This window comes from Brassica napus, chromosome C4 (genome assembly GCF_020379485.1).
Source record: "Brassica napus cultivar Da-Ae chromosome C4, Da-Ae, whole genome shotgun sequence".
NCBI classification, from domain to species: domain Eukaryota; kingdom Viridiplantae; phylum Streptophyta; class Magnoliopsida; order Brassicales; family Brassicaceae; genus Brassica; species Brassica napus.
In genome coordinates, this window is record NC_063447.1 from 3,322,919 (window position 1) to 3,338,404 (window position 15,486).

Below are 15,486 nucleotides of genomic sequence, written 5' to 3' on the forward strand. Positions count from 1 at the left end.
TTTTCTCAAAATCTATGTGTTTAACTAACCCCTACGAAAAATATTGAGTTTTTGGTAAATGTTTTATATACTGAAACCTATAATCTTTAGTGTTGTTTTAAATTTTATAACCACATTCTACATTTGTATTGATGTATGCTAAACTCTATTTCATGTTACATGAGCATCGTTCAATTGTTTTTAGAAATTAATTTACTAAAACTTCTTATACTCCCTAAATTAGTGGACTAACCATTATAAAATCGCTATTCTCTAGAGAAATGGAGACAACAAAGGTTCCAAACTTCTTTGACCATCATAGTACAGGAGGCAACTATGCATTAAAGCAATATTGTTGTATTTTTGAATTTTCTCAAAATCTATGTGTTAACCCATACGAAAATATTGAGTTTTACGTTAAACGTTCTATATACTGAAGCTTACACTTTTTAGTGTTGTTTTATAATTTCTAACCACATTTTACATTTGTATTAATGTATGTTAAACTCTCTTTCGTGGTATATGGGAATAGTTATTATTTTTTATCAATTAATTTAGTAAAATTTTATAATACTACCTATGTTAGTGCAGGAATATATTGAGATTTACGTTAAACGCACTATATACTAAATTCAATACTTTTTAGTGTTGTTTTAAAAAATTTAACCACATTGTACGTTTGTATTAATGTATGTTAAACTCTCTTTCATGATGCATGGAAATCGTTTTAATTTTTTATCAGCTAATTTAGTTAAACTTCATAATACTCTCTAAATCGGTGGACTAGCCACTATAAAATTGCTATTTTCAAGAGAAACGGAGACAACAAAGGTTCAAAACCTCCTTGAACATCATTATATGTTAGTGTATGATGCAACTATGCATAAAAACAATAATGTCATATTTTTTGAATTTTCTCAAAATCTATGTGTTAACCCTTCCTACAAAAATATTGAGTTTTTCGGTAAATGATCTATATAATCAAGCCTATAATATTTAGTGGAGTTTCAAAATTTCTAACCACATTCTAAATTTGTATTAATGTATTTTAAACTCTCTTTCATGGTACATGGGAATCTTTCTAAATTTTTTGAACATTTAATTAAGTAAAACTTCATAAAATCCATAAATTAGTGGACTAACCATTATATAATCGCTATTTACTAGAGAAACATAGACAACCAAGGTTCCATGCATCTTCGACCATCACCATATGTTAGTTTAGGATGCAACTATGCATTAAAATAATATTGTTATATTTTTGAATTTTCTCAAAATATATGTATAAACCCATACGAAATATTGAGTTTTGCGTTAAATGCTCTATATACTGAAGTCTAAACTTTTTAGTGTTGTTTTAAAATTTCTAACCACATTCTATATTTGTATAAATATATTTTAACTCTCTTTCAATGTATATGGGAATAACCACTATAAAATCGCTATTTTCTTGAAAAACGGAGACAATAAAGGCTCCAGAACTCTTTGAACATTGTTAGTGCAGGATGAAACTATGAATTAAAACAATATTATCATATTTTTTGAAATATTCTCAAAATCTAAGAAAATATTGAGTTTTGGTAAATGTTTTATATACTGAAGCCTATAATCTTTAGTGTTGTTTTAAAATTTCTAACAACATTCTACATTTGTATTAATGTATGCTAAACTCTCTTGCATGGTACATGAGCATCATTCAATTTTTTTTTTATAAATTACTTTAGTAAAACTTCATATACTCTCTAAATTAGTGGACTAACCATATAAAAGAGAAATCGTCTGTAGCGCCCCTGAATCAATTTTTTAAAGCCACAATGTCCTCGTTATAACCTTATTTCAGTTAACATTTATTTTTAAATCGAAAAATGAATGAAATACGATAAAACCGTGGTAAGTGTCGATAATTACAAAGAAAACCAGGGTCAAACCCACCCATCCAATAACCCGTCGGATCTAAGTGGGTAAACCGAAATAAACCAACCAAACCCTAAAATCCTCAAAATCAAACGCGATTTCTAATCGCTCCTCAATCGCTTCACCTCTCTTATCTCTCTCTCTCGTGAAACTATGACAAGAGGCTAGAGAAGAAGATTCCTCCTCCTTCGTCTCTCCCGCAGCTCAGCTCGACCTCCACTCCTCTCTCCCGCAGCTTCTCTACCGCCGCCGCCGTTGTCTGCGTAGACCAATCACCTCACGTCTAACATTTCGTATCCGTAAGTTGTGGTCTCCGCTTTGAGCTTCTTTTGGAAGTAGGTTCTAATGGATTTGAAATGCATTGGTATATAATGCATTCGAATGGTTGAATGAGAATGTATAGGCAGTATAATTGGAGAATGTATAGGCAGGTTCTCATTGGACCTAGATTGATCTTGTTCATGATAATTGTAGTATAACTGTATAATTCGGAACAACTAATAGAACTATGGATAACTTTGGATAATTGTTGTCAGTTTCTTGTGTTTGTTCTTGTTTGGGCAGGATACAATGAGCAATCACGTCAGTGATATACCTGGTAGTCCGGAAGAGAGCTACAAGATGATGTATAGCTATTTGTACATGTTAGAGCAAGTGAATCCAGGAACAAAAACCTGTGTGAAACTGGATGATGCAAGTAAATTCAAGTACCTCTTCATAGCTTTGGGAGCTTGCATTGAAGGGTTTGCATTTATGAGGAAAGTGATAGTTGTGGATGCGACATCGCTGAAGAACAGATATGGTGGTGTTCTAGTTTTCGCGAAAGCTCAAGATCCTAATAGTCATAGTTATCCACTTGCGTTTGCAGTACTAGATGGTGAGAATCTTGCTAGTTGGACTCGGTTTTTTGAGATGCTTAAGAGTGTTATACCAGACTCTTCTGAACTGGTTTTCATGAGTGAAAGAAATCAGAGCCTGATCTTGGCTATAGGAAGCGTGTTTCCAGAGGCTCACCATGGGCATTGTTTATGGCATTTGAAAGAAAAAGTGAAATGGCATGCTTGTAACGTCAACAAGATTATAGTCGGGCATAGATTTATGGAGTTGGACAGATATTACACGGTGGGTGACTTCAACTCTGCTTACGACTCATTTAAAAAAAACATATCCTGCTGTGTACAAGTATGTGGATGAACATACTGAAAAGGACAAATGGGCAAGGGTTTTTTTCCCACGTGACAGGTACAACTTCGATACAAGCAACAGTGTGGAATCAATGAAGAGCGTGTTTAAAGAGGCAATGAGGTGGGCCTTAATACCAATGTTGGATTGTATCGTCATGAAATTCTCTGATTGGTTCACTCAACGGAAGGATGCTGTTTGTAGATCAATCGATACAAGACTGGTGCCTCTGGTTGAGAACTACTTGCACGATCTATGGGCTGTTGCACAACAGCTATCTGTACGGGAGCTTAGTAGTTATGAGCTTAAGTACGAGATCACTGACACTGCAGGAAAGATGTTTTGGGCGAGCTTGGTTGGAAAATCTTGTACTTGCATGGTGTGGGATTATGAAAAATTTCCTTGCCTGCACGGACTGGCAGCTTACATCTATTTCACTACGAATGTTGATGGCAGCCGCCTTAATATCCATGAGCTGTGCTCAAAATACTACTGGACGGAACTGTGGGCTTTGACGTATGACAGAACACTTTATGTTGTGCCCGACATGTCTTCTTGGAATGTACCGGATCAGATCAAGGAGGTGAAGATCATACCTCCGGATCGCATCACGAGGATGGGAAGGAAAAGAGTTGGATGAATTTGGAGTGATTGTTGGGGTCGAAAACGGTTACGATGAAGTTAACGTCCAAATCCTCGAAGAAGAAAAACGTAGAAACCTTCTTCGACAAACACTTTTTCGTAATAGACTCCTTTTTACGAAAAGCTTTGCGGAAGAAACGCGAGTCATCGAACAAGAGCTCGAAAAGGATCGCTACGCAGCAACAGAACACACGTTCCGCTCGGTCGCTACGTAGCGGCTGAGTTCGAGCCAAAGCTCCGGGCTCGAGCAGGAGCTTGGTCGCTACGCAGCGACCAAGCTCGAGCTCTTCCGGAACGTCGATACAACATTAGTCCATGCGTTCTCGTCTACCCTTCGATGCTGTCTTCCGAAGACCGTAGCGAACCCATTTCGCGATCCCGCGCCATTCTAAGTTATCGGTCAAACTTTATCGTGAAAACCATGGAAAGTTCGTTCTTTATCGAAAAAGCCGTAATAAACGCTTCGAGTCGGAAAACGGCCCAAAGGGACCTAAGACATGACTCAGAGCCCAACTTATGATTTCTTAACCAATGACCCGTAAGCCACGGGACGGTTTACGCTTGGTTCGCAAGAAAAGATGAATGTCAAGTTTCCGTGGATAAATACGAAAATTTGAAGATAATTACGAGATCGGAGAAAAATGGAATATCTCCATTTTTATGCTATGACGGCTTAATGGCAGAAGGAGAAATGCGTGAACCAAACTTGAAGCCAGTATATACGGAGTTCTAGGCGAGAGGCATGGGGGAGGACTTTTCTCAGAGCAAACTTAGCACTTAGAGCGATTTAGGCATTTTTCCGTTTTTGTTATTCGAGCTGCGACTCAATTAGGTTTTTGCCGTCTTAGGGTTTTAGAACTAGGAATCTCGCCGACAGCTTTCGTAGCCCAGGCACCTACCTTGTTGTAAACGCTCAAACGCAAATTCGGAATAAGAACTATCTTGCTCTCTTTTTCGATTTCTTATTTTATTAATGTTTTCGTTTCGTGTTCTGATTGTTTGGCGTGTGGTATTAGCAGATATCCGGGACCTCTGGGAAACTAGGGTTCTCCTATTTTCCTTATTTAAACGAAAAATCGACAGTGCGAATTTTGGTTCCCACAGTTTAGCGCTAGAAGGAGGGGGGTACGGATCAATCTAACTCTCAACCACATCACTCTCAACCAGACATGTCGACTGACGACGCGGATAACGTGCAGACTCCTCTCAATGGAAACAGTGGCACCAACATCCACACTCCTGCAGCGGACGTATCCGCGGCCAACGCACCAGCCAACGCCGCGGCGCTCGAGGAGTTTAAAAAGATGTTCGCCACCTACGAAAAAAGGTCGGAAGAACAGGATAAGCTCGTGAGCACTTTGACCAAACAAGTTGAAACCTTAACGGCAAGGACTCGAGCGATCCGCCCCCGCGGAACCCCTAAAGTCCGCGGGAAAAGACTCGACTTTGCAACCCCACTCAACAGGCCCGGAGCCGCGCAGGAATGACCTTCGGGTCAAAACCCTAACGAGAAGTCTCCCGTCGAGAAGGGAAACTCCGAAAGCCCTCGCCTCTCGCGAAGGCTTCGGAGGATAACGAAGCCGAACACGTAGACCTGGATCCAAGCGATGTCTCCGACGACACCGATGAGGACGTCGACAGACATCCAAGGAGGACCAGAAGCCAATTCGCTCGGGAAAGCTCTCCGTTCGACAAACCAATGACATAAGAGGAGGAGATCCTCTATTGGAACGAACAAGAAGAGCTGGCTGAAAAGCAAGCCGAGCTTACTCGCAGCAAACGCCAACAGGCTCGGAAATCTGCTGGCGAGACGTCGGATATACGCGATCTTCGCGACTATATCACCAAGACTGCGGCAGAAGTAAGGGCCCTAAAATCCCAAATCCATCACGCTACTAGCGCGGCCCCCGAGATCGACAGGCTGCTGGAGGGAGCTCGGAAGACCCATTTCACTACTCGCATCTCGGATACGAGGGTATCCGATCTGGGAAAAATCAAAGTACCGAAGTACGATGGAACGACCGATCCGAGGGCGCACCTTCCGGCTTTCCACATCACGATGGGAAGAGCGAGGCTAAAGGATGGCGAAAGAGACGCCGGCTACTACCGCCTGTTCGTCGAGAATCTAGAAGGAGCAGCCCTCGAGTGGTTCGCGCGCCTCAAGCGAAATTCTATCGGAAGTTTCCGACAGCTTGCATCGGAGTTTCTCAAGCAATACTCTATGTTCATAGATAGGGAAACTTCCGATGTCGATCTCTGGAGTATGTCCCAGAGGGAAGAAGAACCCCTCTGTGAGTTCATCGGCCGATTCAAATTGGTAATGTCTATGGTCAGCAGGATAAGCGACAAGGTAGCCATCGACGCGCTCAGAAAGGCGCTCTGGTACAGGTCGAAGTTCAGAAAATGGATATCCCTCGAAAAACCACGGACGATCCAAGACGCTCTCCACAAAGCGACGGACTACATCATGACCGAGGAAGAAACGAAAATCTTATCGCAAAAACATAAGTCGGCGAGGTCATCCTCGAAAGATGTAGACCCAAAAACAAGGAAGAAGAACCCTCGTAACGACAAGTATGTCTATCACGAGGGGGAAGGACTCCAAGGAGCGCATAATTACGCGATCAGCTCAGACTAGGGCCGAACCACGGGTAATACGTGGACTCGCAACCAAGGATACGATGAAAATACCTTCTGCGAATTCCACCAATCCCGAGGACACTCCACGACTAACTGCAAGGTCTTGGGAGCAAGGCTGGCCGCGAAGCTACTAGCTGGAGAACTCTCGGAAGTGACCAGTGTGAAAGATCTCATCCTCGAGACCGATCGCCCCCGAAGCCGGATAGAAATCCTCCCGCAGAGAGATCTCCCCAAAGAAACCAGCCTGGGGACAAACGCGGCAGGAGGCCAGACGACAAAAGGAACGATAACAACCGTCGTAGAGTCAACATGATCATCGGAGGATCGCAATTCTGCAACGATACGGTTTGGGCCATCAAGGCTTACCAGCGGAAGGCGGAGTCAAGCGCAAACTGGCCGACATGGTCACCTACCCGAGATGATCAGAGTTGCTCGATCACGTTCACGAAGGAGGAAGCCGGCGGGATCGATCAACCTCACTGCGATCCGCTCGTCATAGACCTCGTCATACGAGATCTAGAAGTTGGAAGGGTGCTCATCGTCGATGAGTCATCGACACGGGAAGCACAGTCAATGTAATCTTCCATGACACTCTCAATCGAATGAGCATCAAACTCGGAGAAGTAACTCCAACGCCGAAACCGCTCACAGGCTTTTCAGGCGAAGTATCGATGACCCTCGGATCGATTCAGCTACCAGTCATGGCCAAGGAGATCACAAAAATCGTCGAGTTCGCGGTAGTCGATCATCCTGCCATCTACAACGTGATCATGGGAACCCCATGGCTCAACGCTATGCAAGCCGTTCCATCGACATACCATCTGGGCGTCAAATTCCCGACCCCAAACGGAGTCGCAGCTATCTGGGGATGTCAGAAACAGTCGCGACTGTGCTTCCTTGTGGGACACAAGTTAAGACAAATGACGACCTCTGCAACGGCAAACCGCAAACGCACGAAGATTGATAAATCTTCGACCAACAACGTTTCGAGAAAAGATGATCTAACATCGTCTGCTGACACAGACGCTTCGGGTGTCAAAACTCAACATGAGCCCCGAAGCCGACATTACAACTCAACCGGGACATCCGGAAGAGAACACTGACCCAGCCACGATCGTCTCGATCAAGGCGGTCAGTACGGCGACCACCGCCGAGTGAAAACGCTGGCGGCACAAAACAGAACTACGAGATGGCTTGATCCTCGAAAGGGGTACGTAGGCAGCTCATCAAAAACGAGTTCAGCTATCCCCCTCTCTAAAAAGGGGGGGGGGAGTGGGTATGTATACTCGTATACTCCCACATAGGAAAATATGTGTTATTGTAATCAAATTCCATAGAGATTTTGAAAATTTTTAAGATCAATACGCGTCGTTCCTTTTTAAAACAATCTCACTTCAGCACCGAAATATACGTATAGTCTTCGAAATAACTGCGAGACGTCGCCAAGTTAAAAATCGAGATGATACGAACAAATTGTCCAAACGCAACCACTACAAATCTTACACTCCGTTCGTCGATTGGCCCCGACGAACACATCAGCCGTCTTAAACAAACGCAACTTGATCACTCTTTTGATCTTCAAACGTCCAACACAAGGACAAAAACGTGCTACAAAAAAAATCCGTACCATACAAGTCGAATAAGCCGAGAACCTATCGCGGACTTTAAATCTGTACGAATCAGGTAGAAATCGCAACAGGAAAACCGATAGCCGGCTAGTCACCGCATAAACCTTAAAACCGAGAGTAAACCTAGGTCTTCCCCTAATCCTATCGCATTGGTCTTAGACATCTCAAAGACATGATATCTAAACGATACGAGATCCTAAAACATGTCACTTCGTTCATATCTCAACGTTCCCAAAAAATCGTAAATAATTTTTACGAAAACTCACGTCTCGAACAAACTAACAGATTGAACGCCTCAACGAAGATAAATATGAGACGACAACTCATGTTTACTTCAGAACAAAGTAACTCAAACAAACATCTAGGGGTTCAGAGCCACCACTGGCCAATCCCGACAAAAAAAACGGCCAAAATAGGCCCATACAAAGTTCGAAAGCCACACTCGGCCAGACATATATAAACAAGGGCCACACTCGGCCGCTAAATACTAGATAAAGGGAAAAAACTCCTTCCCGTCAAATCTCTCACAGATCAAAGTTAAAACTCCCGGACAAGGAAGCTCCAAATGCATCCGCGGGAAAGTTCACTTCCTCATCGTCGCCGGAAAAATCAGTCGTAGTTTCTACGGTATCAGGGGAAACCGGGATGGGATCCCAGAATCCCTGAATCTTCCCATCGATCGGAGGAATGGTCGCCTCAGCGTGAGCATGATCCTTCATGCCACCCTTCATTAACTCCATTTCCTTCTCAAAAACGTAATCATCCTCCTGCGTCTTCCAAAGGCTCCCGATGGAGCCATGACACTCACGGAAGTCACCCAGCGAGTTGAAAGCGCCCTTAAGATTCCCGTACTCTACCTGGAATTGGGAAGCGCGAGTCTTCATCACCTCGACGATTTCCCTTTTGCCCTTCCGTTCCGCCCTACGAACAGCCCTGGCATGATCACGAGCGAGTTGAGCGTCTCGTGCCAGCATCTTGTCTCGCATACGGGCAAGATCCTTTTCCGCTTTCTCCGTCTTAAAGAGAAAGATCATTGCCTCTCTATGGCTCGCCTCAATGGCCGATCCAAGCAAGTTCAAACCCTATAAAACCGATTGACACGTTATAAGCAAAAAATAACGATCATCAGAAATCTTAAAGTTTATACTCCGTTAATGATACGAGATCCTTCCGCAACAATTCTCGGCCTCCCCAACTCGCTCGTGGCCGGGGGAACATCAAAGCCCGATGGAAGACCAGCGAAGAAATCATCAAAGTCCGGAATAGGGACCCCGCTCGTACCGCTTCCATCGCCGAAAGAAAGGTTCGGATCCCATCCTGGAAGCGTGCAATCATCCACCGAAAACTCCAGATCGCCAAGATCAATATCTTTCCCCTTCGAAGGATCCGGCCCCGTCGCAATCGCGGGAGCGATATTGGGATCTTGGTCTTCAGTTTCGGAATCACTCCCTGTCTCTCTGCCCAAAGCAGGACTAGGATGCACAAACCTCAGCGCCTTTCGAACCCTCTTCGGCGTAAAGGAAGTCCAGGAAAAAGGACCATTCCTGAGCAGATCCCTCATCGCAATAATGTCCTCAGGAAACGGAGCGAGAGGGTTGATAAAGGGATAATCGTTCGGCAACCTCCGAAACAGTGGGATACAACTCTCCTCGACGGACGCTTTGTCTACACGAACGAAGAAGAAAAACTTCCTCCACGAATTGAAGTTAGAAGTAAACCCCTTTATCACTGACATGAAGTTCCGAGGAACCAGCCTGTACGTGTCCGTGTCATTGATGATCTGTAATCGAAGAAGTGCTTCGAAGTGATCAACGGTGAGGGAGAGACCATGCTCGTAACTCAGGACCAGGATCCCTACGAGGTGCTGGATACTAAGAGGATTCAGTTGGCTTATCGCCACCCCGAAACGACCCAACACACGGACGATGATCTCGGGGATAGAGAACCACAAACGGCAATGCACTACGAATGCCTCGTAACAAGTAAAAAAGCCCTCTGGGGGACTACTAGCGCATTCTGCTTGACGGGGAACCCTGAATTCCACCGCGTCCGAAATATGGTAGAACGACCGCATGACCTCGAGGAATTCACTGGTACTCCTACTCGGCGCACCTGCCTCCACCGGGCGATGGTTCATGACCGGGAACGATTTTTCTTTGGGGGGCGTGATCGAACCGTAACACGCCACCCACCATGCCTCGTTCTCGACTAGGTCTACCGAGTGAGGAACGAATTCCATCTTCGGCACTCGAAGCTCTTCGGAAACGTTCGCGGCCAAGGGCCCTTTCTTCGAACTCTTCTTCTTACTCGAGATCTCGTGTTTTTCTTTTTTAATCAAGAAGAAAATGATAGAGAGAAAGAAAATGAACTTTTCAAGAGAAATCTCTCTATGAGAATGGGTAAGTATGAAGATTGTGAAGAAATTACCTCCCTTCTTATAGGCATGAGAAGTTACTATTTACTCGCGGATTTTTGGACACGAACTTCGCCCAAATACACCAGTCTCATCCGAACTCGCCATACCGCCCATTGGGACCTCGCAAGAAATCCACACTCCCAACGAGCTGGGGGGCTAACTGTTGGGGTTAAAAACGGTTACGACGAAGTTAACGTCCAAACCCCCGAAGAAGAAAAACGTAGAAACCTTCTTCGACAAATACTTTTTCGTAATAGACTCCTCTTTACGAAAAGCTTTGCGGAAGAAACGCGAGTCATCGAACAAGAGCTCGAAAAGGATCGCTACGCAGAAACAGAACATACGTTCCGCTTGGTCGCTACGTAGCGGCCGAGTTCGAGCCAAAGCTCGGTCGCTACATAGCGACCGAGCCCGAGCCAAGGCTCGTTTGCTACGTAGCGACCGAGCTCGAGCAGGAGCTCGGTCGCTACGTAGCGACCGGGCTCGAGCAGGAGCTCGGTCGCTACGTAGCGACCGAGCTCTTCCGGAACGTCGATACAACATTAGTCCATGCGTTCTCGTCTACCCTTCGATGATGTCTCCCGAAGACCGTAGCGAACCCATTTCGCGATCCCGCGCCATTCTAAGTTATCGGTCGAACTTTATCGTGAAAACCGCAGAAAGTTCGTTCTTTATCGAAAAAGCCGTAATAAACGCTTCGAGTCGGGAAACGGCCCAAAGGGACCTAAGACATGACTCGGAGCCCAACTTACGATTTCTTAACCAACGATCCGTAAGCCGCGGGACGGTTTACGCTTGGTTCGCAAGAAAAGATAAATGTCAAGTTTCCGCGGATAAATACGAAAATTTGAAGATAATTACGAAGATCGGAGAAAAATGGAATATCTCCATTTTTATGCTATGACGGCTTAAGGGCAGAAAGGGAAACAGAGTGAAAATCAAAATGGAGATATTCCATTTTTCAATATAATAGAGTAAAATTTTTCAGTAAAACAAGAGTAAAATTTTGAATAAAACAGAGTAAAATTTTTCAGTAAAACAGAGTAAATTTTTTCCAACATCTCCTCAATCGCCAAAATCCTCTACTCGTGTTGTTTATTAACTTGATTGTCGCCACCATATCGAGTTATGGCTTTATCTCCGATTTCATCATCATTCGAATGGCACACCTCATAGTTCGTACCTACAGAATTTCGTTTCCCCGCTCTTGAACTTCGTTTGCCTGTTCTTGAAAGTTGCTCTGAGAGTTCTGACCTTTTGATGACCTCCACCAACAAAATGCACCTACGGTATTCTTTATCAAGGGACAAAAGATAACCACTAAGATCCTCATCATCGCAAATGACGAATTTCTCGTCACTCCCAACCAGCAGTGGAATGTAACTCAATCTCAACTTCACATTACATTCATCAAGCCCGACCTTTTTGCATATGCGTGCTTCTACCATTGAAAGATTTATCTCCTCCACAACATGCTTCAACACTAAACAATACATGCGGCCTTCGCATCTGAAGTGTATGATGACGTTGTGGCTCATTGTAGCCTGCCAAAACCATACATTATACATTCGAAGGGGAAGTTATACCAGTTGTTTTACTAGTTCTACAACAATCATCTATAATACTAGCTTTGCTAGTTCTACACGTTTTGATTTTGAATCTACATTCAGCGCACTAGAATCGAACAATACAACCATTCTCCTACTCAATTTAACTCATAATGGACTCGGATACCAGGATGCAACATCTAAATCCATTCCAATCTGGTTTCTCAGCTCATTCAAGAGCTTTGGAACGAGGCTCCTTTGGAACCCTAAAACCTAAAGCCTCTAAAACTTACCTGTTCAACCTCCTATGGTGGAGGGAGGATACGATTGACCCTTACACAGCGGCGAAAGACGACGGAGGACCGAGCCAGAGTGAGGCCGGAGTAGCAATCGAGCCATACGATCGGGTTCCCTTTTCCCAAATGTAATCTCTCGAACCGCAATCGTCGAAACGTCACCGCAATCGATCGAGCTCTGTACGGGCTGTACGGTCGTTTTGGTTTTTTTAATTTTAATTAATTGTATTTATTTATTTTCTTTATTCTGAGGCTAATTTCGTAATTGTAGGTGTTTTAATGAATATGAGGGATATGAAGATTAGCAAAGGATATAAGTGATTTAAATATTTCTTCCAAGGGCAATAGAGATGATGTCTCCATATAAAATTGCTATTCTATAGAGAAATGGAGACAACAAGGGTTCAAAACCTCTTTGACCATCATCATATATTGGTACAGGAGACAACTTTGCATTAAAGCAATATTATTATATTTTTTGAATTTTTCTCAAAATCTATGTGAACGAACCCATATGAAAATATTGAGTTTTACGTAAAAAGCCTATATACTGAAGCTTATACTTTTTATTGTTGTTCTAAATTTTCTAAAGACATTCTAAATTTGTATTAATGCATGTTAAACTCTCTTTCATGGTATATGTAATTTATAATTTTTTATTGAAAAACAGAGACAACCAAAGCTCCAAACCTCTTTGAACATTATCATATGTTAGTTCAGGATGCAACTAAGAATTAAAACAATATTGTCATATTTTTCGAAATTTTCTCAAAATCTACGAAAATATTTAGTTTTTGGTAAATGCTTTATATACCGAAAGCCTATAGTCTTTAGTGTTGTTTTAAAATTTCTAACCAAATTCTACATTTGTATTAATATATACTAAACTCTCTTTCATGGTACATGAGTATCGTTCAATTTTTTTTACAAATTAATTTAGTAAAACTTCATATACTCCCTAAATTAGTGGATTAACCGTTATAAAATCGCTATTCTCTAGAGAAATGGAGACAGCAAAGGTTTTAAACCTCTTTGACCATCATCATATATTAGTACATGAGTCAACTATGCATTAAAGTAATATTGATATATTTTTGGATTTTTCTCAAAATCTATGTGTAACCCCCTACGAAAATATTGAGTTTTACGTTAAACGCTCTATATACTGAAGCTTATACTTTTTAGTGTTGTTTTATAATTTCTAACCACATTCTACATTTTTATTAATGTATGTTAAACTCTCTTTCGTGGTATATGGGAATCGTTATAATTTTTTTATCAATTAATTTAGTAAAACTTTATAATATTCTTTAAATCGGTGGAATAACCAATATAAAATCGCTAATTTCTTGAAAAAAGGAGACAACGAAGGCTCCAAACCTGTTTGAACATCATCATATGTTAGTGCAGGATGCAACTATGCAATAAACCAATATTTTCATATTTTTCGAAATTTTCTCAAAAACCCCCTACGAATATATTGAGTTTTTGGTAAATATTTTATATACCGAAACCTATACTCTTTAGTGTTGTTTTAAAATTTTTAACCACATTCTACAATTGTATTAATGTATTCTAAACTCTCTTTCATGGTACATGAGCATTGTTCAATTTTTTTAGAAATTAATTTAGTAAACCTTCATATACTCCCTTAATTAGTGGAATAACCATTATAAAATCGCTATTCTCTAGAGAAATGGAGACAACAAAGGTTCCAAACCTCTTCGACCATCATCATATATTAGTACAGGAGGCAACTATGGATTAAAGCAATATTCTTACATTTTTTTGAATTTTTCTCAAAATCTATGTGTTAAACCCCTACGAAAATATTGAGTTTTACGTTATATGCTCTATATACTGAAGCTTATACTTTTTACTGTTGTGTTAAAAAATTTATCTACATTCTACATTTGTATTAATGTATGTTAAACTCTCTTTCGTGGTATATGGAAATTGTTATAATTTTTTATCAATTAATTTAGTAAAACTTTATAATACTCCCTAAATCGATAGAATAACCACTATAAAATCGCTAATTTCTTCAAAAACGGAGACAACGAAGGCTCCAAACCTATTTTAACATCATCATATGTTTGTGCAGGATGCAACTATGCATTAAAACAATATTGTCATATTTTTCAAAAAAAAATTCAATATCTATGTATTAACCAACCTCCTACGAATATATTGAGTTTTTGGTAAAAACTTTATATACTGAAACGTGTAATCTTTAGTGTTATTTAAAAATTTCAAACCATATTCTACATTTGTATTAATGTATGCTAAACTCTCTTTCATGGTACATGAGCATCATTCAATTTTTTTTAGAGATTAATTTAGTAAAACTTCATATACTCCCTAAATTGGTGGACTAACCGTTATAAAATCGCTATTCTCTAGAGAAATAGAGACAACAAAGGTTCTAAACCTCTTTGACCATCATCATATATTAGTACAGGATGCAACTATGCATTAAAGCAATATTGTTATATTTTTGATTTTTTTTCAAAATCTATGTGTTAACCCCCCTACGAAAATATTGAGTTTTACATTAAATTCTCTATATACTGAAGCTTATACTTTTTATTGTTGTTCTATAATTTCTAACCACATTCTACATTTGTATTAATGTATGTTAAACTCTCTTTCGTGGTATATGAGAATCGTTATAATTTTTTATCAATTAATTTAGTAAAACTTTATAATACTCCATAAATCGGTGGAATAACCACTATAAAATCGCTAATTTCTTGAAAAACGGAGACAAGGAAGGCTCCAGACCTATTTGAACATTACATATGTTAGTGCAGGATGCAACAATGCATTAAAACAATATTGTCATATTTTTCGAAATTTTCTCAAAATCTATGTGTTAACCCCCCCCCCCCCCCCAACGAAAAATATTGAGTTTTTGGTAAATGCTTTATATACTGAAACCTATAATCTTTAGTGTTATTTAAAATTTCTAACCAAATTTTACATTTTTATTAATGTATATTAAACTCTATTTCATGGTACATGAGCATCGTTTAATTTTTTTAGAAATTAATTTAGTAAAACTTCTTATACTCCCTAAATTAATGGACTAACCGTTATAAAATCGTTATTCTCTAGAAAAATGGAGACAACAAAGGCTTCAAACCTTTTTGACCATCATCATATATTAGTACAGAAGATAACTATGCATTAAAGCAATATTGTTATATTTTTTGAATTTTTCTTAAACTCTATGTGTTAAG

General features: G+C 40.8%; 1 protein-coding gene across 1 annotated transcript; it reads left to right on the plus strand.

The window, feature by feature from the left end:
- The first annotated feature begins 2,312 nt into the window (after nt 1-2,312).
- On the plus strand, nt 2,313-3,715 carry LOC125585291. Its single transcript, XM_048754077.1, has 3 exons — nt 2,313-2,324; nt 2,458-3,015; nt 3,101-3,715. Exons 1-3 carry the CDS (start codon nt 2,313-2,315, stop codon nt 3,713-3,715), a joined length of 1,185 nt encoding a protein of 394 aa, XP_048610034.1.
- The last annotated feature ends 11,771 nt before the right edge of the window (nt 3,716-15,486 follow it).